The sequence below is a fragment of the Betta splendens genome, chromosome 7 (genome assembly GCF_900634795.4).
Source record: "Betta splendens chromosome 7, fBetSpl5.4, whole genome shotgun sequence".
Lineage (NCBI taxonomy): Eukaryota > Metazoa > Chordata > Actinopteri > Anabantiformes > Osphronemidae > Betta > Betta splendens.
In genome coordinates, this window is record NC_040887.2 from 7,722,056 (window position 1) to 7,744,080 (window position 22,025).

At 45.2% G+C, this 22,025-nt stretch overlaps 3 protein-coding genes across 4 annotated transcripts; all 3 read left to right on the forward strand.

Annotated features, from left to right (window-relative positions):
- Positions 1-352: 352 nt before the first annotated feature.
- LOC114858936 (serine/arginine-rich splicing factor 6-like) lies at positions 353-4,930 on the forward strand. Of its 2 annotated transcripts, none has more exons than XM_029156672.3 (6): positions 353-560; positions 935-1,095; positions 2,759-2,886; positions 3,000-3,202; positions 3,285-3,362; positions 3,503-4,930. In XM_029156672.3, exons 1-6 carry the CDS (start codon positions 454-456, stop codon positions 3,915-3,917), a joined length of 1,092 nt encoding a protein of 363 aa, XP_029012505.1. In that variant the 5' UTR covers positions 353-453; the 3' UTR covers positions 3,918-4,930. The 2 variants fall into 2 exon arrangements, with proteins under 2 accessions (XP_029012505.1, XP_029012506.1); XM_029156673.3 differs by having other exon boundaries at positions 935-1,068.
- A 141-nt stretch (positions 4,931-5,071) lies between these two features.
- Positions 5,072-14,171, forward strand: l3mbtl1 (L3MBTL histone methyl-lysine binding protein 1). Its single transcript, XM_055510402.1, has 22 exons — positions 5,072-5,294; positions 6,506-6,697; positions 7,005-7,186; positions 7,792-7,921; positions 8,427-8,583; positions 9,015-9,153; positions 9,247-9,295; positions 9,387-9,475; positions 9,742-9,846; positions 9,970-10,105; positions 10,246-10,337; positions 10,427-10,578; positions 10,820-10,896; positions 11,010-11,095; positions 11,251-11,361; positions 11,454-11,595; positions 11,683-11,789; positions 11,894-12,078; positions 12,157-12,206; positions 12,347-12,504; positions 12,588-12,650; positions 12,724-14,171. Exons 2-22 carry the CDS (start codon positions 6,541-6,543, stop codon positions 12,856-12,858), a joined length of 2,502 nt encoding a protein of 833 aa, XP_055366377.1. The 5' UTR covers positions 5,072-5,294; positions 6,506-6,540; the 3' UTR covers positions 12,859-14,171.
- A 495-nt stretch (positions 14,172-14,666) lies between these two features.
- Positions 14,667-20,773, forward strand: sgk2a (serum/glucocorticoid regulated kinase 2a). The gene is made up of 13 exons (XM_029156675.2): positions 14,667-14,824; positions 15,495-15,556; positions 15,988-16,049; positions 16,182-16,239; positions 16,844-16,927; positions 17,495-17,626; positions 18,124-18,236; positions 18,327-18,363; positions 18,435-18,521; positions 18,647-18,742; positions 18,872-19,027; positions 19,264-19,353; positions 19,486-20,773. The coding sequence occupies exons 2-13, from the start codon at positions 15,542-15,544 to the stop codon at positions 19,639-19,641; spliced, it is 1,086 nt and encodes a 361-aa protein (XP_029012508.1). The 5' UTR covers positions 14,667-14,824; positions 15,495-15,541; the 3' UTR covers positions 19,642-20,773.
- The last annotated feature ends 1,252 nt before the right edge of the window (positions 20,774-22,025 follow it).

Sequence of the window (22,025 nt, forward strand, 5' to 3'; positions counted from 1 at the left end):
AATGCTCCATCCTCTATTCGCTAATACTTGTACTGCTGCTGAAATAAAGCATCTAGAGTAAACCCTGCACCAAATATACACCATATCTACAGTAATGAAAGGAAAAGATCTGATTATTTGATGCTGATGGCAATACTTTGTTTGACTGGGACTGTTAAACGTCTCTTTACAGGTAGTTATTTGGTTTACTTCAAATACACTTTAGAACAGGTTCTTATTTGACAGTGTGTGGCTGGAGGTGGACAAACACGATGGTCGTTTACGGACCCTCGTGTTAAAATTGGTAAATTCAAGCTTTTATTTTGAAGTTCATTACAGCAACAATTTTTTGAGTGACGATTGGCTGGCTTCACGCAAGCGCACATAGTTTCTCGGAGAAGAAGGGATAGCTAGCTAGCGGTAGTGTTTGCGGCTACAAAGATCAGTCAAGCACAACACGATTAGGCGAGAAACATGCCTCGAGTTTATATCGGGCGATTGAGTTACCATGTCCGCGAAAAGGACATTCAGCGATTTTTCAGTGGATATGGAAAACTCATGGAAATTGATTTAAAAAATGGGTGAGTTGTCTATGACGACAGCTAACGTTAACGTGTTCGACGTAGCGGCAAGCCTTCATGTTAACGACGTGGGCGCTTAGACCGAATATTTTTTTGTTTTTAAATTTATAGTTAAGGGCGTTATTAAATTTCTCATTTCGGGTTAGCTCAGCACGACGGTTGTATTAAAAATGCTATTTTGAAGTGAAATCCAGGTTGTTCCTCGAACTTCAGTCTTGTTCGTGTGGTAATGTCGCATGGCCAACATGGCGCCTTTGTGCGTGCTAAAGCGCGGAGCTAGCGGGACACGCTAAGCTAGCTAGCTAGCAAGCTAATTGCACGGAGACCGTGTTTTTGTTATTGGTCTGTGTTTAAGCCTTGTGTTTTGCTTACAGGTACGGATTCGTAGAGTTTGAAGACAACCGGGACGCAGATGATGCCGTGTATGAGCTGAACGGGAAGGAGCTCTGCGGGGAGCGCGTGATCGTCGAACATGCCCGGGGGCCACGGCGAGATCGAGATGGCTACGGTGGGGGTTACTGGGGTGGTGGGCGCAGTAAGTGCAGTGTATTACAAGATATCCTCTTTTCCCCTTCCCCCTGGGGTGAGGTGTCGATGTGGACTGCACAATTAGCTGTTGATTGATTTATGCAGGCGCTAATTTGCAGACAAATAGTATATGTTTACCTTTTATTTGATCAGTTCAGTCGACTTTCCCATACACTGACATGGTATACGACCGGGTCTCCACGTTATGTTTTAGGTGGCTAAGCCTTTATGTGTTTGCCTGTGCCTTTAGTCATTGCTGTAACATATGGCATGATTTTATACTTCTGTCTTGTATTGTTTACTTGGTTATGGATGCAAGTTATTGAGCCAGGACAGGTTTCTTTTCTTTTTTTTTTCTTTTTTTTTGTTATAAAGGCAATCCAATGTTTTTTTTTTTAATTCCCATGCCTTACCCTTTAGAAAATTCTGTTCACTTTGGTAAAGGGTTTAGTGACCTTCAGGTTTTTGTTCCTCCCTCCAGACCACGCAAACAGTAGCTTGATCTGGATCTCACGTTTTGAAAGGAACAACAATCTGCAAGTCAAAGCCCAGCAGAAAGTTGTAAGTTTGGCATTAGCTAAGATAGCTTGAAAACAAGGAACTTCTCGTGACCGCTTGAAGTTCTTGTGGATCGTATTTGTTGTTTTTGGTGAGTCATATTTAAAGGGTGTGACTTTAGGGTGCTAATTATAAATGATCACTGCTAAATAGTGCTAATTCTATAGTTATGTAGTGTAGTTTAGTGAAATCATTAGCTTCACATTTAACATTTTCATGTGAAATGTGTATTTTATAATTTTTGGTATATATTTATATTCAACATTAACAAAAGTCCTTGATGTTTCAATTTGAAAGAGTCCAGTTGCGGGCTGAGGCTGAGAGTCCATTGAGGCTAAAGATGACTGGCTAAGATGACTGCCTGTCCCGATTGGCCTTGGCTTTCACCTTACAATGTGTGTGTGACCTTTGCCCCCTCCCCCTTGATCCTTGGCTGACCTAACCGGAAGCCATGATGACAGCAGCCTTTTGCCAATAGACCAGGGGCGATGGTGAGGATTGCCATTGGTTTCTATGTTGACCTGACAGCAAACATAAGCGGATCGGCTCTAGTAAAGAACTTGCAGTCAAAACAAATGTTGTAAGTGAACAAAAAGGAAACAAAATTTTACACTGACATGCAGTCAAATAATGAATGCTACATTGGTGCATTACCTTTTGATTACACCGTTCTTACTCACTTTGACAAAACGGTGTCCGTGATCTCGACCGATGTGGATTCCTCCTTTTTGTTTGTTTTCCAGGGTTCAAAGGTCTTGAAAGAACATCACTGTCCATTTGTTTATACACCTAAAGCATCACAGTGTGATGCCCCAAGTAAGACAGGCATTGTATTGCCAGAAACAGATGCAGTGGTGTTCTTTGCAGCAGAGCAACTTCAAAATGCTGAATTATACAGACAGCCCATGCAGTGGCTTTTAAATCACTAGTCAGAAGTTTTGTGTTTAAACATGGGATCAGTGGGATTCCTTTCTTTAGGTTCAATTTTAAATCCTCTTGGACTTTTTATGGCCAGTCACTACCATGTGTTCATTTGATAACCCAGCTCTGTAGTTTTTGTCTCAGCAATTTTTGTTGTTTCTGACATTTTTTATGTGCTGTTGTTTTTAAAGGTAGCGGTTACAGCAGCAGCAGCAGCAGAAGCCGTTCTGGCAGGGATAAGTATGGACCCCCTGTTCGTACTGAATATCGCTTGATTGTGGAGAACTTATCTAGCCGCTGCAGTTGGCAGGACCTTAAGGTACATGTTTGACCTTGCAGCATTCATTGTGATGAGTCAAGATCATTAACAAAATTTACCTGTCGAAAAAGGACGCTTTCAACATTTTCAATTCAATTTTCTGCATTTGTCAGGATTTTATGCGCCAGGCAGGAGAAGTGACCTATGCAGATGCTCATAAGGAACACACAAACGAGGGAGTGATTGAGTTCCGCACCCACTCAGACATGAAGAGAGCTCTGGATAAACTGGATGGTACAGATATCAATGGGCGGAAGATTCGTCTGGTGGAGGACAGGTCTCGCAAACGAAGGTCCTACTCTGGCAGCCGATCCAGGTAGGAACACTTTTTTGTTAGAGGGCTTGTTTTGGTGCACAATATTGGTGGTAGGTTTTTGTTTGACTTTTGTTGTCCTCAGATCTCGCAGTCGTCGCCGCTCCCGAAGCAGGAGCCACAGGAGCAGAAGCTCTCATAGTCGCTCCAGATCCCGCTCCAGGTCAGAACAAATATAGTTTATTGAATTAAAGTGCTTAGTGGAAGTTTAGTTTAAGATCCGCTAATAGAGATTAGAGTTTTTTTAAATTAAGTGTAAACCTAACAGTGTGAAGTGAAAACATATCTCTTTATGCCTTACAGGTCTCGTTCTGGCAGCAACAAGAGACGTAATTCTCGGTCCAGATCTGGAGCAAAGTCACGCTCTCGCAGGTCTCGTTCTCGATCTCATAAATCCAAATCGCGTTCAGGATCCCGCAAGTCTCGATCCCGTTCAGCCAATCGAAAGTCCAAGTCTCGGTCCAAGAGCCGTTCAAAAGTGAAATCGGAGCGAGACTCTCGCAGCCGATCCAAGGAGAGGCCTGTGGAGAAAAAGTCTCGCAGTCGTTCAGCTTCACCGGTTGAGAATGGGAAAGAGGAGCGTGTTGCCAAGTCTGCTTCCCGCTCTCCATCTCCTCATGATGATTGCCGTTCAAAGTCCAGGGAGAAACGCTCAGCCTCCCGCTCAAAGTCTCGCTCAAGATCTCGCTCACGGTCTAGATCAGCTTCTCAGAATTAGTTTAATATGAGATGGGGTGTTTCTCATAATTGGGCTTGATCCTTATGCTGTATATAATGAGCAGTGTTGTCATACTGGCTTGTGCTTCCACACTTGTCTGCTTTTCTCCCACAAAGGCTTGTCAAGGCAGTGACCGAACTACTTTGTAGGATTCTTATAGCCTCTAAATTGCCCATTTTGACATCATAAATATCAAAATTGTGGATTGCAAGAGGTAATTAGGTTCAAATACTTGTGTAATAATTTTTTGAACGTTTGTCTAATTAGCCATCTACAGCTGAAAAATGTTAGGAAGTTTTACTAGAACTTAACGGATATTTTGGTTTTTCTGTCTCGTTAAAGCTACATTTGTGGGAGAGAAGTAGTATTTTTATTACAGCAATGGAGCTTTCCCCCCCTTTTATCTGCAGCCTGAAGAAATCGTCTAATTTTGGTACTATCCTGACATCTAAGATGCACGCAAGACCTTGGACTGCATAAATTAAAGGGGTTTGTATTTCATGTTTAAACGACTTAGTTGGTAACTGGACTATTGTGATGGATTTTATCTTCTTGTACATAGACCTTGTAATTGGCATCAAAATCTAATTATTCAAACAACTTCTTTTTTTTATTTTTGGGGGGGAAGACCACAGTCTGGAATGTTTCTTAGTTTGCTTTACAGATGTGTTGAGTAGCCCCAGCTTTTTGTTGATCTTTTTCATTTGTTCAAATCATACCCTAAAAGTGGTCTTCATTTCGCTTTTTCTTTCGTGTGCGCACACGCAATGCACGGGTTTGAGAAATTTCTCGATCCTGCGCGACATTAAATGCAAGTAGCAGCGGTGATTTGGTACCTAGAGGGTGCAGCCATTAACACTTTCAAGGGTTTTCTTGTTAGTAACATCAGCAGACTTGCTGGATGCAGCCCCTCTTGTGAAACACCCCCTCCCCCCATGCAGATATGTAACACACAATGTCTGGGTTTTTTTTTTTTTTTTAATATGCCTGTTCAATAAAACTCTTAATAACTATTCTCTTGTTGTGATGTGTCAGATTTGCCAGAACCTTGTCTGCAGTATCCACATGACCTATATCTTACTAATTATATAAGAAATGCTCTTTCATTAGGGGATGGGGCTCAGGAAAAAAGTGATCACTATCTTTGTCTCACTCATGTACACGCCAGCAGGTTTACATGTTAAAATAAAGCTCCAGCAGCTGTTCTGGCTCCTGTGTAATCGATAGTATGCTACATTATTTTCACATCGACCATTACTGAAAGTGGAGCGGTTGCAGTGAAGTCTTTTGGTACAACATTATAGTCGGTGAGCGATGACTGTACTCGGGGCTGCGCATGCGCGGTAGAAGCCCCGGAGCCGCAGGAGATCAGAGCTGGTAAGCCAAATTTCAGAAATTAAATGCAAACATGAATTTGTTCAACATTACTGTTTGTTGTGTAATTGAAGCAAACACGAGCATCTCCTTAGAGCAAGCTGTAGAAAGGAACAAGTATTTTTTTTCTTCGAGCTCCCCCGTTTTGCGTTATCGATATAATCAAACAAAAAGCTTTTCATCGTACAAATAAATATATATATAAAATAAAGACACGTTTAATTACCCTAATCGAGTTTATTACTTTTAATTACTAGAAGCAGTCGCTCCGAAGATGGTTAAATACGCATCATGCTTTATGTTGTGAGGTGAAAATGTTGCTCATTCATTTCAGATGTTGGCGGAATGGGTGACAGGCTAAATTTCTCAATAAACTGCAATTGTGCTGGATTTGAGTCATTTATCTCACGGATTTCAGCTCCATCGCCATTTTAACTGAAATGCTGTGTTTTTTGTGAGCGTGGATTCGGAGGCTTGTGCGTAAATATCGGCGTGTCACCATTATTGCCTTTTTATTGTAGGTAATGGATGGCTGTTAAAAAAAGTCACACGGGGTCATGGTTGTTGATGGAGCAGAAAGATCCGCTGTGCTTTTACCGCGTCGAATTGTAATAATGAAATTGTCTTATATTTTACGTTAAGTAGCCTGAAACGTAGTCGTTTTGACATTTAAAATGTTTATAAGTGTAGGAGCCATTTTGGGGAAAATTGATGAGCAGTAAATATGAATGGACACAATGTGTCAGTAGTCAGTAGTTATTAGTCTCATTGTGTACAAACGTTTGTTCTATGCATGTTGTACAGTGACTTCATGTTCTATAGGCTATTAGTTATTTAGTATACTCATGTAGTTCTATGGGCTATTAGTTGTATAGTATATAATTATATAGTTCGGCTGCTAGTCTTCTAAAGTCCTATGGTTATATGATTTAATATATAATATATAGTATACATATACAGTATTGTTCAATAGGCTTTTAGTTATACTGTAGTTATTTTCCCCTTCTGAGTTAAAAAGTCCATTATTACTTTTTATTATCATGATTCAAATGGTGCAAATACATGTAAATTACTTCAGGCAGGACAGATAAGATCATTTATGCAGTACAAGTTGTGGTCAATTATTAAAAACAATGTAAATCTTGAAAAACAATAATGCAATGCCCATAGATGGGAATCTGACAGAACCCTCCACTCGCATGTGCTGTGTTCAGCGCTCCGAAGTAGCCCACAGGACAGGGACAACGCTATGAGTGCCAAAGTGAACATGGAGGCTCCGCCCAAGGAGCCCGATCACACCCCGTCCTCCTCGTCCCCCGCCGAGGCCGTCCTCATCTGCGGCACGGATGGAGTGGCCAGGAAAGCGCGGCCCCCGACGCACACCACCACAGCCCTGCTCCTGCCGGGTGAGCGCGCTGGGTGTAGAGAGACTCACACTGGGGGTGTGCGTCAGTGTTTGTTCTATACATGTGTATGCCAGTCATACTGTAGCAGCCTTCATGTAAGTTTGCCATCATTTGGTGACTATACGTAAACTGGTGTGGAGGTTGTGATAAATCCAGCTGTTTTAAGAATAACACCAAAACAAGCAAGTAGTTCATTAATTGATTAGTTGATTGGCAGCAAGTCAATCAAACATGTAAAGCAGGGAGAGTTACTTTCTGCTGGAGGCTCCTTGTAACTCATTTCTGTGGCTGCCTCCCCTCCCCTCAGCTCCCGCTCCCGGCCATCAGAAGGTGGAGGTCACTCCAGCTGTCGCCGTGGGTGACCCAGGTAAACGGGCTGGCGAGCTGGCCACGCCCACTCTGACCGCGCAGGTGGGTGGAGCGTGTAGCATCGTGCACGTCCTGGAGTGGAAGGAGGGCATGGCTATTCTGCCCAGCAGCAACCTCAAGGTAAAGTAAAGCGACGTATCTGTTTTTTTTTGTTATTCCAGATGTTAACAGCACAACAAGCTTAATTTCCCTCAAGCTTTTTTTTTTCTTGCCTGTTTTGTCCTTAAAGAGCTTTATAGATCGGCCCGTTGTCTCACTTGGTAAAGTCGCATTGATCTTATTCCCACCGCAATTACTTTAACTCAGCCTGATTGGAAACCTGTGCAGGAGTTCAGCTGCAACAGGGTGCAACGGAACGGGGTGCACGTCCACAAAATGTCGGGAAACATACAAACCATGGAAGTGCAGCACAGGGATTGATCCAACCTGAAACGAGGGGGAAGTGCATTAACAGAAACCACTGATTAGTACAGAAAGTAATTTCATGTGTAACAATTTCACAGGTTATCATTTTAACTTCTTTAACAACCCCCCACGCACACACATCTCCTTTAGAACTGACAAAAAGCCTTAACTAAACTGAACCAATAAATGCCTGTTGGTTTCACATCCTCCCATTTTGGACAACAACGGGAACCTGCAGCCGCCGGTGCTGCTGGATTCATAATTGATGGTTTGGTCCGATGGGTCCACTGATGCGCGTGTGTGTGTGTGTGTTCCTGTAGTTCTGTGTGAGCGATGTGGGTACGCTGAGCACCCTGATCGCTCCAGGGACCACCAGCGCCAACGCTGAACCGGCGGCGGGGACTTCTGGGCGATCCGTTAACGCAGAGAGCTCTCCAGCGGGCAAGCTAGGTAGACTCATGCTTACATAAGGTTCTTGTAGAGTCAGAGACTAAAAACAAAACACGGGCTTCTAGTGGAAGCTCACTTTGCAAGCACTGAAAGCATTTTAAGTGCGGTTGACACAAATGATCCATACTGTATGTAGCAATAAAGGCCCTGCATGGGAATAAAGACATAAATGTTCAGATGGTAAATGACTTTCTACACATGGCCACATTTCTGTTTGAAATATTTGACAGCAGGCTCTTTTCACTAATCACTTGTTAGTGTGTCAAGCAGAAATCAGCAATGATTACGGTGCTCAATCAGCTGCAACAGAGCGCCTTTTGAAAAGTGAAGAGTTTGCAGCTGCATGTTCATGTCAGAAACATCAAGCAGGCAACAAAAGTAAAGCTTCTGAAAGTTAGTAGATGGAATGGATAAGTAGTGAGAAGAGTGGGAGGGAACAGTGGACCCCCAAAAGGCACCGAGCTGTTGACCTTTAGGCTTCACCTGCAGCTTTTTGCCTCCTCAGACGCGTCTCTTGGTTCTGTGAGAGGAGCAGCCGTCGAGCCGGAGCGGTCGGTCCCGGTCAAACCTGAAGTCCATGTCGGACCAGCGCAGCTGAACCACGAGCCCAGGGCTCCGCGGGTTTACACGGAGGAGCTGCGCAGGGAGCCCATCACGGACAAGTAGGTTCAGAGCTGTCCCGAAAAGTGGGTTTGATGTTTGAGTAAAACACTAGTCATATATAGTATAGTCGTATATTTACACATTTCTTTGTTTTTCCACTGTAAATGTTGTGGACAGCACATTCCCGTCTTTTGTTTTGCTTCTTTCAGCAACTTTTTTGTCTCCTTCCCGTGACACGCCAATTCACAGCAGTTCAAGGCAGTCCCATACAGAGAGACTGTACAGCACCTGGTTGCTACGGTAACCAGGAGCTGTACACTAGGAACTACGTTTAACCTGAAACAAGTTCAACAGCAGCAACCTGCACAAAAACGTGTTGCAGCTCTGGGTTGCGGCTGTAAATGTGTGTTAAATAAGTGTTCATTTGCTCGTTTTAATGAATGAACATGACGCTATAATGCGCATAAACACTGCTCGCTTTGCGCCTCAGGAGGAGCGTCGGGGTGGAGAAGGTGCCGGCTGGCGGGAGGGTGTCCTCCCTTAACCCCGACCACCTGAAGCCCATGAGGAAGAGGAAGAGGAAGGAGTACCTGAGCCCGTCGGAGGAAGACTCTGACATCGAGGGCACGGTGGGTGAGACCACCTGTCTAATTATACATATGTTTCTTATCAAGATGTTATTTTTGTTTGTCACGCTTATGCGTGCTTTTCCTCATGTCCAGGATGAGAAGATGGATGATTCTAAGGCAGACAGCAGGCACATCAGAGGAGGTTGGACCAGATGTTGTTGACTTGTGGCTTTGTGGGTCTCATCAGCTGAACTGATGATTGACGAGCTAACGAGTTATCATTTCTGCTGAAGCTGGAGACAGTAAGACGGAACACTGGACGTGGGCTCTGTATCTGGATGAAACCAAAGCTGTGGCTGCTCCCAACAAGCTCTTCCAAGAGGTGCGTTAGAGGAAAGCTCATTTCGCTGCTTTACTGGGGTCTATTTTGTCACGTTGCGATTATTAGGGTCTTGTTACAGCGGTTTCATTTTAATTATTTCTCTGATAAAAAGCTGCTCAGACTCCTGCGGAAATATTACTGTGGGAATGATAACGTCCCCACGCGCCCATTTGATTTCATATCTTGTTTCTCGCCCCTAAGTTCTCCACGAGTGTGTTTTTTTTGCGCCTAGCCCTGTGTTCTCGTCTCGTTTGTCGCTCACCCAGTCCCAGAGGGTGCCAACGGTGAAGAACGGCTTTAAACAGGGGATGAAGCTGGAAGGCATCGACCCACAGCATCCGTCCATGTACTTTGTTCTCACTGTGGCGGAGGTGAGTCAGGCGCGTATTAGCGCCCGGCTGATGGGTTCAGGGTAATATTCACAGTTCGCTCGGGTGTTGAGCCGATGTCTTTCCTTCGCTGACTCGTCTCCCGCGGGCCACGTGCTCCCCCAGGTCTGTGGTTACCGGCTGAGGCTCCATTTCGACGGCTACTCCGACTGCCACGACTTCTGGGTCAACGCCAACTCCCCGGACATTCACCCCGCGGGCTGGTGCGAAAGCACGGCGCACAAACTCCACACTCCCAAAGGTCAGAGGCCACATCTGGAAAGAGCAGGGTTCACACTATTAATATGCATCTGCAACCGCTGGTGTTCAAGCAAACGAGGCCTAAAAGGTCCTCACACTGTGTGAGTGTTGTTTAGCTCCATCTCTGTGCGTTTTGTTCAGGCTGTAAAGAAGAGGAATTCACTTGGAGCAATTACCTGAGGATGACGAAAGCACAAGTAGCTCCCAAAGAGCTGTTCGCCAGTCCTGGGAGGGTAACTACCACTACACACTAAGATAAGATACACACTTGTGTCCTCAGGTCTGAACAACAATACAAATAATTGTATTTTTTTCTGCCCAGATCGATGTGAAGTGTGGTTTTGACATAGGAACGAAGCTGGAGGCCGTCGACCGCATGAACCCCTCCCTCATCTGTGTAGCAACCGTCACCGACGTGGTGGACGACCGCTTCCTGGTCCACTTTGACAACTGGGACGACACATATGACTACTGGTGAGTGAGTGCTGATGAGCTGTGATAAGATCAGGCCTCAGGTAGATTGAGAAGGCAGAAACAGGCTTATAATAATAATAATAATAATAATAATAATAATAATAATAATAATAATAATAATAATAATAATAATAATAATAATAATAATAATAATAATAATAATATTGTCATCCCCATCATACTAACATCAGGTGGTTCAGCAGCTCTAAAACCTGTCATGTCTTGATTCTGGACTCTGCAGGTGTGACGCTAGCAGTCCGTACATTCACCCCATTGGCTGGTGCCAGGAGAGGAACCTTCCCCTAACACCCCCTCAAGGTGATCGCTGAGTTTCCTCTAAGTTGAGCCATGACTTTAGTCACAGCAGGGGACCTAAAGTTAAAGGTTGATTCCATTTTTTGCTAATGGGAGTTCATGTTTTGTCAAAGCAGACTATCCAGACCAGGCCCGGTTCTCTTGGTCTCACTACCTGGAGGAGACTGGTTCTAAGGCTGTGGCTGCAGAGGCCTTTAAAGTGGTAAACCAACCAATGAATGGGCCGCTTTCATTATGACAGGACGCTGTTGCATGCGCTCCTCTGGGTCGCCTGTGGTTCCGTGGTTTAGTCGGGCACAAATGAACAGTAAGAGCTGAGATTCCACAGATTAAGTCCAGCGTCTGCTCTGTCCCCAGCGCGCTCCCCACAGCTTCCAGACAAAGATGAAGCTGGAGGCTGTGGACAAGAGAAGTCCAGGTCTGATCAGAGTGGCCACAGTGGAGGAGGTCGAGACTCATCGGATTAAGGTGAAGTTCCCACTGGGCCGAAGGGCTGCACGATATAGAGCAACATACTGTATCACAAACCAACCCAGCACCCAGCTAGAGTCTCTTTTCAGGTCCATTACGACGGTTGGAGTCACGTCTACGACGAGTGGATGGACTCGGATCACCCCGACATCCACCCAGCGGGCTGGTGTGAGGCGACCGGGCATCCGCTGAAAGTTCCCCCGCGGGACACGAAGGCGCCGCAGCCACACGGTAACAAGGCTCAAACGCCCAAAGGACAAAACGTCGCTCACACCACGCCACGCGATGGTTCACGTCCCTGCATTTGTGTGTGCGCAGGAGTGAAGGAGCCCTCGGTCACAGGCCAGACCACCTACCCGTCCTCTGTCCCCTGTAAACCCATCAGTCACCCAAGAACCAACAAGTACAGCTTTCACAACAGGCCAGTGCTTTACTGCAGCCTTTATCAAATGTTGGGCGTTAAATTAAAAGAGAAACAACTATTGAATTGCTAGTTTTCCCTGTTTTACGTGAACCCTACAACAGGAAGTGTCCCACGCCGGGCTGTGACGGTTCGGGCCACGTGACCGGCCGCTTCACCGCCCACCACTGCATCTCCGGCTGCCCGCTGGCCGAGCGGAACCAGGGCCGGCTGAAGGCCGACCTGTCCGACTCTGAGTGCAAGAGGAGCCTGTTCTTCGGCCAGAGGACCAAGAAGAGCCATTACCGCGGCAGGTAGATGCTCGTGCTCGTGCACGCGCGCACGCCCGCGCTCAGCTGTGACTTTTGTCTGACCGTTTCCTCTGTGCGCAGGATTGGTCGCCCTCCCAAATACAGAAAGAACCAACAGAGAGACTACCAGAGTGAGTTCCCCAAGTCACCGCATCTGCTGAATATGTGAAATCTGGCACCATTTCATGAGATCTTCAATAAATCCTCTCTAATGCTTCAGTATTTGCAGGCGGCTAGGCTAGTTGTTCATTGTGCGCGTGTTCGTCCTCAGGTATGGCCTCGGAGGGCGTCTACCCGTCTCTCTTCATGTCGGCTCTGAGCGCCCACTCGGACCGGACCCTGTCTCTGTGCTGGGAGCAGCACTGCAAGCTGCTGCCCGGCGTTCAGGGCATTCACGCCAGCCAGGTGGCGGCCTGGAGTGTGGAAGAAGTGAGCGCCTACGAGCTTTTTACTGCCCCCTCCGTTTGCGCGTCTGTGTTAACGGGTCCCACTCGCACGTGTCTCCTCCGCAGGTCTTCAGGTTTGTCCAGAATCTGATCGGGTGCGAAGAACAGGCTCGCCTCTTCAAAGAAGAGGTGGGAACGCCGAGCGCACAAGGTTCCAGCCGAGTGTTGCTCTTCGCTGACGAGCCTGTCCTTTCCCCCTCAGATGATTGACGGGGAGGCCTTCCTGCTGCTGACCCAGACCGACATCGTGAAGATCATGAGCATAAAGCTCGGCCCCGCCCTCAAGATCTCCAACGCCATCCTCATGTTCAAGAGCACAGACGAGGGGCTCAAGTGACCCCTCCCCCGGGCGGCGGGGGCGCCGGCCCGCTGATCATCATGTGCCAAATTCATTCTGTCACAGGGCGGAGACCCTGGCCCCTTTTTCATGTGTTTGGTGTCTTTACCCATCAGAGAGAGAGGGAGGGGAGGGCGGCGGGGGTGATGTCCAGTCAGGACAGGTGAACTTAGGATGTTTGAGGGGGGAGAACGTCGTGAGTCTGTGTGGATCGAAAGAGACTGAGGCAATTAAAGAGGAAACGTCAGGCGGTTAAGATCAGGTTAAGTGATGCCAAACCTCTGAATGCGATAGCATTTGATTTTACATATTGTAGACTGTATATACAAACATTTGACCGTCTGCAGAGGATTTGGATGAAATCTTTAAAGGGACACTGGCAGGAAGCTAGTTTGTGCCAAATTTAAATAAACATACGGTTTAGGCTGACTTGAGGTCAGTTTATGATGGTGTGACAGACAGCAGCTGAATCCAAGGTTGACCCAGGCTAAAGGTCTGATGTCAGTCAGGCTCCTACAAGCTCCAAGGCTTTGTGCAATAGAACAAATGAAGGCAGAAGTACCATGTTCACTGTATTCACCTCGTTTTACTGCTCCCAACTCTGTGTGAAATGGAATAAGCTACTTTGTTCGGACTGTTATTTGTCAGATGAGAAACAAACCTCGATCTGAGCCTCGACGTCATCTGTGTTATCTGCCTCAAAGTCCTCCAGACTGCACTTCATCACCGATAATGATGATGATGATGATAAAACTTGAGCGATGCAGGATCTGTCATTTCAAATGCTACTTAAAACTCCCAATTAAGCAATGTTTGAGTTTTTAGTCTGTTTTGAACTTTTCAAAAGTCCAAAATATGTTTTTTGCTGTTTTGTTAATAGATTATTACATAGGGCACTTTGATCCATGTCTTAGCACAATTGTGAAAAACAAATCGGTGGCGCAGTGATTCCCACACTTGGCCACTAGAGAGTGGGAACATCCACAGTTTAGCACCAGGAGCCTGGACTGAAAAGGTGGAGACGGTGAAACTCTCTGCAGTTTACAGGCGACAGCAGCTCCGTGCAGAGCAAGCTCTTTGAAATGTTTACATTTTCTGTCCGAACGCGTTGAAAGATGCTGTTTGTATTCGATATCGTGAGACCAGGTTTATATTGCTGGAATGTTTTAAGGGCTCTTGGAATCTCGAATATTGTGTCTATTGTGCGTCTCTCTGGTGGGATTTGTGTGTGCGTGTATGCGTGTCAAGATAATCTTGGGTCGCAACCTTCATTCAATCCATATGAATTAATAAATGTCCAGCGTTGTCTCGTCTGCCTACGGCGTGTGGTCTTATTTACAGCGTGTGTGACTGCCTTCACGCCCTCTCTGTGCTCTCTGCTTATCTACTTGTTCCACTGCAGAAGCCGCAGAACCAGGCGTCGCTGATAACCTGCTGCTGCAGGGAGAAATGGACTGTTACATGTTTTATGCGAGAAGGAGCAGGTCGTCTGCGAAAAAGCTGCTTTTAAAATACAAAGATGCTCATTTGAATTTGGAAAGCTACAAACAAGGATCGGTCTGTTGCTACTTGAGCGTTTGACCTGCACTGCGCGAGTGAGAGCTGCAGAAGAAAATGTTTCTCTGTGCTCAGCTTAAAACCTTTAAAACAAGTCATTTTTTAGTAAATAGGAATACACATGCGTGTGTTGAAAGAGGACTTGGCAGCTACCACACACACACACACACACACACACACACACACAAACACACACACACACACACACACACACACACACACACACACACACTGACGCCCCGCCTCACTTAAAGCTCTGTGACTCTTCGTCAATGATTCACTCTCCTGACGCTGACCTTCCTTTGAGGCTGAGGGAACTCTTAGCTCAGTCCAAGGCGAGGCTCCCTGGGGCCGTGAGGTTTGACCGTCTGTGAACACAGATGACTGCCTGCAAATCCTCCGCACACAGGTGAGACAGCGGCCGCTTACTGCTTTAACAACATCACCTGGCTGCTCTGGACTGTTCCTTCAGGACAGGGGCTGTTTTCTGCTTGGGGCATTGGGCAGATTCTCCCATTATTCTGTTTTAAATGTAGGAAACAAGTGCCGCTAACGGTGGCTTTTAGTGACAAACCCTGCTAATAACGTCTGATGTCTGTGTTAGTTTAAGCAGCGTTCAGGTTGTGGCAGGTCGTAATAAGCTCGTATCGGTTCTCTCGCGCTCTGAGAGCAGCTGTTGGCCTCAGGAGCTGTGGTCCGTGACAATAAGCAGCTTTACTTGCTGTTTCTAGCGTTTTTAACATTCTTTCTACGCCGTTGCTCTCGTGTGTAATGACACCCGTGTGCCACGAAGCGCTGGATGAATTCACTTGACTCCAGGCTAATCATGAAGTGTCTTATTCAAACTGCAACTGTTTAAATTACACGTAAAATAACAAATGTTCAGCTCAAGTTGTGCGTAGAAAAGCTGACAGAGAAAATCATAAAGACCAACTTTCATTGGAAAAAAGGAGTCACACATTTTGTGCATTTTGTGTGTGTGTGTGTGTGTGTGTGTGTGTGTGTGTGTGTGTGTGTGTGTGTGTGTGTGTGTGTGTGTGTGTGTGTGTGTGTGTGTGTGTGTGTGTGTGCTCTCCCAGGTCTGCCCAACACTGACACTGAGCCTCCAGTGGGAGTGGAATGGATCATGGCCCACTCTGATGTGAGTGCACTTTAGTCTTTGCACATGATTGGCGTCATGTTGTTTACTTTAGCGTTTTACTTTCATTTTATTTGAATTCGCTCTAAATTGTGTGATGAAACTTTCATGACTGTCCTTCACTTCATATCTATTTAATCACATCTATTCAAATTCAAGCATGTCTTTGAAGCACTACATGTTATTATCATTTGAACTGTTTACTGTGGCTTCCAGCTCTTCGCTCTTCTCACACATTACATTGTTGTTGAATTGCATCATGTGACGGCTTGTCAACAACAACATGAGGGTGCAGTTATTTTCCACCTGTACTGTCATTTTCCATTAACCTCTGACCTGTTTATGTTGAGTGGCGCTAATCTGAATGGAAATAAAGTCAATGGCTTTAAATAGTTCATTCATTTATGAATATTAAGTGTAGTTTCCTTCCGTAGTCGCTGTCACTGCCCTCCTCCCCTCATGAAGATGTCAACCTGGGACCTTCAGCGAACCCACAGTCAGTAGATCTGCTGCCACTCAGTCACAGCAGCTCCCAATACAATGTGATCGAGAGAGTCGCTACATTGAAACCCAGATTCTGTGTTTTGTTTGCTGTGAGATGTTGACATTTGCCCCCGTCTTGTTCCAGTGCCAGGCCCACTGACTTTGACTTCCTGGCTGTCATTGGCAAAGGAACCTTTGGAAAGGTAACACGGAAACAACTAGTTAGTTATTCACCTCCTTTAGCATTTCACAACTTCCTGAGTTGGTCTATTTCAACTCCTGTCAAGCGTAATATTATAATTATATTCATTACTGTAAGTCCTTCCTATCGCGAATTGTCTTGAGACATTACTTTGGATAAAGTATGTGGATCCGTCACTTATTTATTACTGGGAAGTGATTTTAATTAACATTTGTCTGCCATGTGGTAGTATTAATAACCTGATGTTATAGGGATTTATGGTTGATCATGTGGATTGAATGATTCGCTGTGGATTTAATTCAGCTGAGGTTGGGAATGAAAACATCCTGCCTGCTTCGTGAATCATTACCTTTACAGTCTGCCCAAGCCTTTTACAGTTACTTGATCAACTCCTGCTCAGTGGAGTTGATCATGTTTGTCAGTTAATCATCAAATACTAGACCTGTTTCTACCGGCTCCGCTGCAGCGTCAGGCCTTCGAGTCTCCCAGCATCATCGCCCTCGTCTGATCCCATCTGTGCCGCGTGTGCTGATCTCAGGGGGCTTTGATGGCGGTGGAGGCCTCTGTTTGCTAAACAAACCACTAACAGATAAACCTGCATGCAGGTGCTGCTCGCCAAGCTCAAGGCCGACGGCACGTTCTACGCTGTCAAAGTGCTGCAGAAGAAAGTCATCCTGAAGAAGAAAGAGGTGAGGCTCTGGAAAATAGGTCTGTTTGAGCCGAGGGGAAACTGGGTAGCGTGTTACCAGCACCACGCGTGTGCTGGTATGTTATTAGTAAACAGCCTTCTCACCCAGCAACACCATCTGAACCTTATCTAATCTGCAGTTTGTTCTGTGCAAAGAACACATATCACAACTCTCTCCAGATCAACTGGGTCATAACAACGAGATGGACGATCTAATAAAAAGGGGACATGTACAGGAAGTAAAGCTAATTGTTTTGCAAGACAACAGATTAGAGCTGAGTGAGTGAGAAGCATTTCATGGACTGTGACAAAAGCCACGATCCGTCCGATAAACAGAACACTCAGAACCAAAACAATTCTGTGAACGGCAGCGGGCTTGTGACAGATGCTCACACCCCCGGAACGGACGGCACTCCTCCCCCGAGTCTGTGGTCCGTGTTGTGTTCACGCGCACGTTAAATCGAGCGTCGGGGTCATTCTATTTTAAAGAGTGTGATGTACGCTTATTTTAGCCCCACTGACCTCTGACCCCCGACTCACTCACCTTGGGGCGTTTCCTTCTGTCTAGCAAAAGAACATCATGGCAGAGAGGAACGTGCTGCTGAAGAGCCTCAAACACCCGTTTCTAGTGCGACTTCACTACTCCTTCCAGACCGCAGAGAAACTCTACTTTGTCCTCGATTATGTAAACGGGGGAGAGGTACGTGTCTGGAGCTCCAGTCTCCGTATCGGCCCAGAGCACCAGATCATGCTGACTGTAATATCCATGTCAAGCATTTATTACAGCCATACATTTATTAATTCATTATTTTATCATTTATTTATTAATTACAAGAATTACAGCCTTATTATTATGTTTTCACAGTAAACAAGGCTGCTGCTGCTTTACCCGACCAGTTTATGACTCACTTTCACTGGTAGACAGGAAGAAACAGGGTTTATGGGTTTATTGTAATACTGTAGTTACAATGACACATCCCATATATTTGTCTGTTATTAGAACAATTAATCAGACAAAGAAAACACACATGTTAAATATGAAATTACAGAGTGGTAAATTATGTGGTTTTGAATAAAATCCAGCAGAAAGATGATGTTTTTTATATATTGCGTTTTCCAGCCATGTTTAAATTCATGTGGTGCATGTTGTCCTGTCGCTCGTCTTTCCTCCATCCTCCCCCCTTCTTCCGTCTGCAGCTGTTTTTCCACCTGCAGAGAGAGCGCTGTTTCTCGGAGCCCAGAGCCAGGTTCTACGCCGCCGAGGTGGCCAGCGCCATCGGCTACCTTCACTCACTCAACATTGTTTACAGGTCAGACAGACGGGCCCGTGCTTGAAAAAGAGAAACCGCCTGTTGTTATATTCGCGCGGTGACAATCTGCTCGTTGTTTGTTCACCCCAGAGATCTCAAGCCGGAGAACATTCTTTTGGACTGCCAGGTGAGTCACGCTCAGCGCTCCAGTGCCTTGAAACTGCAGAATATAAAGCCTCCGGTGTCCCATGTGTGCAGGGCCATGTGGTGCTGACGGACTTTGGGCTGTGTAAAGAGGGTGTAGAACCTGAGGGAACTACCTCAACGTTCTGCGGGACTCCAGAGGTGAGTTCCCTTAAGAAAGGAACCCATCGGGTCACACACAGAGCAAAGGCTGAAACAAACTTGCAGTGAGTTGAGACAACCTTGCTTAGCGTTGTGTAGTTTTACCTTCTGTTGTGTGTCTGCAGTACTTGGCTCCGGAGGTTCTTCGTAAGGAGCCGTACGACAGGACGGTGGACTGGTGGTGCCTGGGAGCGGTGCTTTATGAGATGATCTACAGCCTGGTAGGTGCCCCTCTGCCTAAAAGCCAGCGTAAAACGCTGCAGAATCAGGGCCCCGAGAGACGTCCAGATGATTTGCCCACAGTGGTCGCCAACGGGCGTTGCATAATTTCACCTCTGCCCTAATTTCAGCCTCCGTTCTACAGCCGCGACGTTGGCGAAATGTACGACGGGATCCTCCACAAAGCCCTGGCGCTGCCCCCGGGGAAGTCTGACGCCATCTGCTCTCTGCTGACGGGCCTGTTGCAGAAGGACCAGCACAGGCGCCTCGGGGCGATCGCAGACTTTGTGAGTGTGTTCATGTTCTTGAAATGGGATTTAATTCTAACAAATCGCCTCCCGGATGAGAAGAGGCCGAGTCTAAGGCAGAGGTTTGTAAAGAGCCGCTGACCTGTATTTTGGTTAAGTTGCAAATTTTCTATTTGGAAAGCTTCAGGTTATGATTCTAAAACAAACATCAGGACCTCTGATAAAATATGATGAAAGTCTTGGTCGGCTTTGACTTTTCTTTTTTGTATTTACAGCTGGAGATAAAGAACCACACCTTCTTCTCTCCAATCAACTGGGATGACCTTTACCACAAGCGGCTGACGCCTCCTTACAACCCCAACGTGGTGAGTTGTGTCTCGTCTCTTCACACAACGAACGAGTTGCATTTCTGCAAATCACTGCATGTGAACCCGCAGGAGCCGCGTAGCCACATATTGATATTTAACCCAGGTACATTGCATGACTTATCCTTCCAGAGAGGCCCGGCTGACCTTCAGCACATCGATCCAGAGTTCACCAGAGAGCTGGTTCCTAACTCCGTCAGTCGGACCCCAGAGTTCAGCGCCAGCACCAGTTCCAGTAACGCCTTCAATGGCTTCTCCTTTGTCGCCTCTGATGACAGTTTTCTGTGAGACTGCGGGATTCAGATCACACTGAGTAAAACAGGCGCTCCTCATCAGCTGCAGGAGTCCCACTAAAAGTCTGTTTCACTACAAACCAAGTTCTCCTTTGGATCAAAATGAATGAAGAAGGGTTCAAATGTTGGAAACATTTCGCCAGCGTATTTTTAGGCCCGCTAATACAGAGGATGAAGTGAGGAATCTACAGGACTCACACAGTGGAAGCCTCATTAGGAATCACTGCAAATGATTTTGGGTCCATTTGTGGATGAAGGAGTATAAATTAAGAGAGACTGGGTTCATGCAAAAAAAAATGACTGGACTGTTTCAAAACAAAAACTGGACTTCTGGTTTGTCAGCTGATCCCTTTTTGTGCAGCTGAGTTGAGTGGCAGTATCTTACTTCCTCTGTCCCAAAGGCAGATTCATGTAAAGTAACTGTCAGTGACGATGATGTACTACACAAACAACCTGAGGTTAATTTTTTACTACATAAAAGAGAACGGCTCTGATCCCACAGTGCAAGTGGATGCCAGACCGTAGATTAGACATAATAAAATCAAATTCAATGTTTTCTCTTCTCCCTTCCTTAAACTGCACACGGCGGTGGCAACACTTTGGTGGTTTGTCTTGTGAATTTTAACTTTATTTTCTGCACTGCGACCATGTTGATTGGTTTATTTCACGACACGTAACAAGATGAAACAGCTCATGTTATTGTGAGAATACTGTATCCAGCACCTGTAAATATACATTTGCAATTGTAATATGAGCATTTTATAGAGTAATGTTCATTAATGACTGAACCATGAAGTGCATCTCTGTGTCAGAAATTTGATTGGTGGTGGATGGTGTTGGCAGTGATGGGTGATAGTTAGAAAGTGTGTATTTTATTTTTTAAAACTTTTTCAAGTGTACTTCAAGTATTAAAATCTGAGATTAAGCATATTTTATTGTATTATAACTCTAATTTCTAAATTTACTGCATTACTATTTTCCTTGAAACTCTTTGTTGGTTCAACAAGGCCTTGTTTCACAGAAACCTTGCTTTGCTAAATCACATGACTTTTCTAAGAAATCAAACACACTGAGTGGGACGCAGACATTGCTTTGTCTCAAAATAAACTTTAATCTCTTCCATTGAACAGGATGAATGACTAATGGAAAAACACAGTCCCAACCTCCGTTTTTCTTCTAAAGCTGTAACCTTGAAGCCCAAGCTGTTCCAGCCTGTAAATAGAGGCTGATGTCAGGTCATGCCACCAGCAACGGCACCACACTATGCCGGCGGAAGTACTGTACGAATCTACATAGGCGTAAACAGAACAAACAGTCTAATGAACCGAACAGCTGGGAAAACATTTGCTTTTGGATGCATAATTAAACTGGAAGCAGTGTTCACACACACACACACACACACACACACACACACACACACACACACACACACACAGTAACATTATTAAAATATCTACATGTCCATTACGAATGGGTTCCTGATATGTAGCAACACAACAAATGTCTCGTACAGAACATGATGCATTGCAGTAGATTAGATTGTAAAACAGTCGTAAGCAGCAGTAAAATCATAAATCCATGTAAAACACATAATGTAAAAGATGATTTACAATAACACATTGCTGCTAAAAAGGCTTCTGCTCTGTTGTGTAACCACAAATACTCCAATTGAAATCACATTTTTTAAACACGTCTAGTGGAGCGATATCTACGTTGTGATATTTGTACTTTCACTCAGGTACTCGCACAAGTGTTGTGTGTTTGTATCGGTGCGTTTGCATCTGTATTTGATGCCAACACAGCCTGTCAAAAGCCAAAATAAACAGTGTTGTGGCGTAATCATATGTGTAATAGACCCACGGCATGTTGAAGTACAGTCTGTACAGTAGGTTGAACAGTAGAAATCATCTCATATCTGTTCCTGTTACATCAAACCTCTTCTAATTGCAAAGGTAAAAGATTTGAATTATTTACTCATAAAAACATTGTGCAGCGTGCGGGAGGCCATTAACAGACTGGAGGACGAGCACACAACTCCTCAAAGTCATGCTAAAAATAAACCTTCACAAACACACGTCTCTGCAAGCACCATGTTGTTATTACCTGTGATTTTAATATTTATTGTGGTGCAGAACTATTTCACTGTTGCTAAGACACCGTTATACTCCACTATGCTGTATATAAATAGGTGTGTGAGATAATTCAGAAAGAAGTACAGATAATAGGGGTAGCTTTGTTTCCATAGCAACTTAACCAACTGGTCTTGAAAAAATGGGAATAAGAAATTGACTAAATAAAGTCAGAAACAAAACTGGCCAAAAAGTTTAAGCAAAGGATTTTTAAACTCTTTCACCGAACACCTGTGGTCGCGTCACAGTA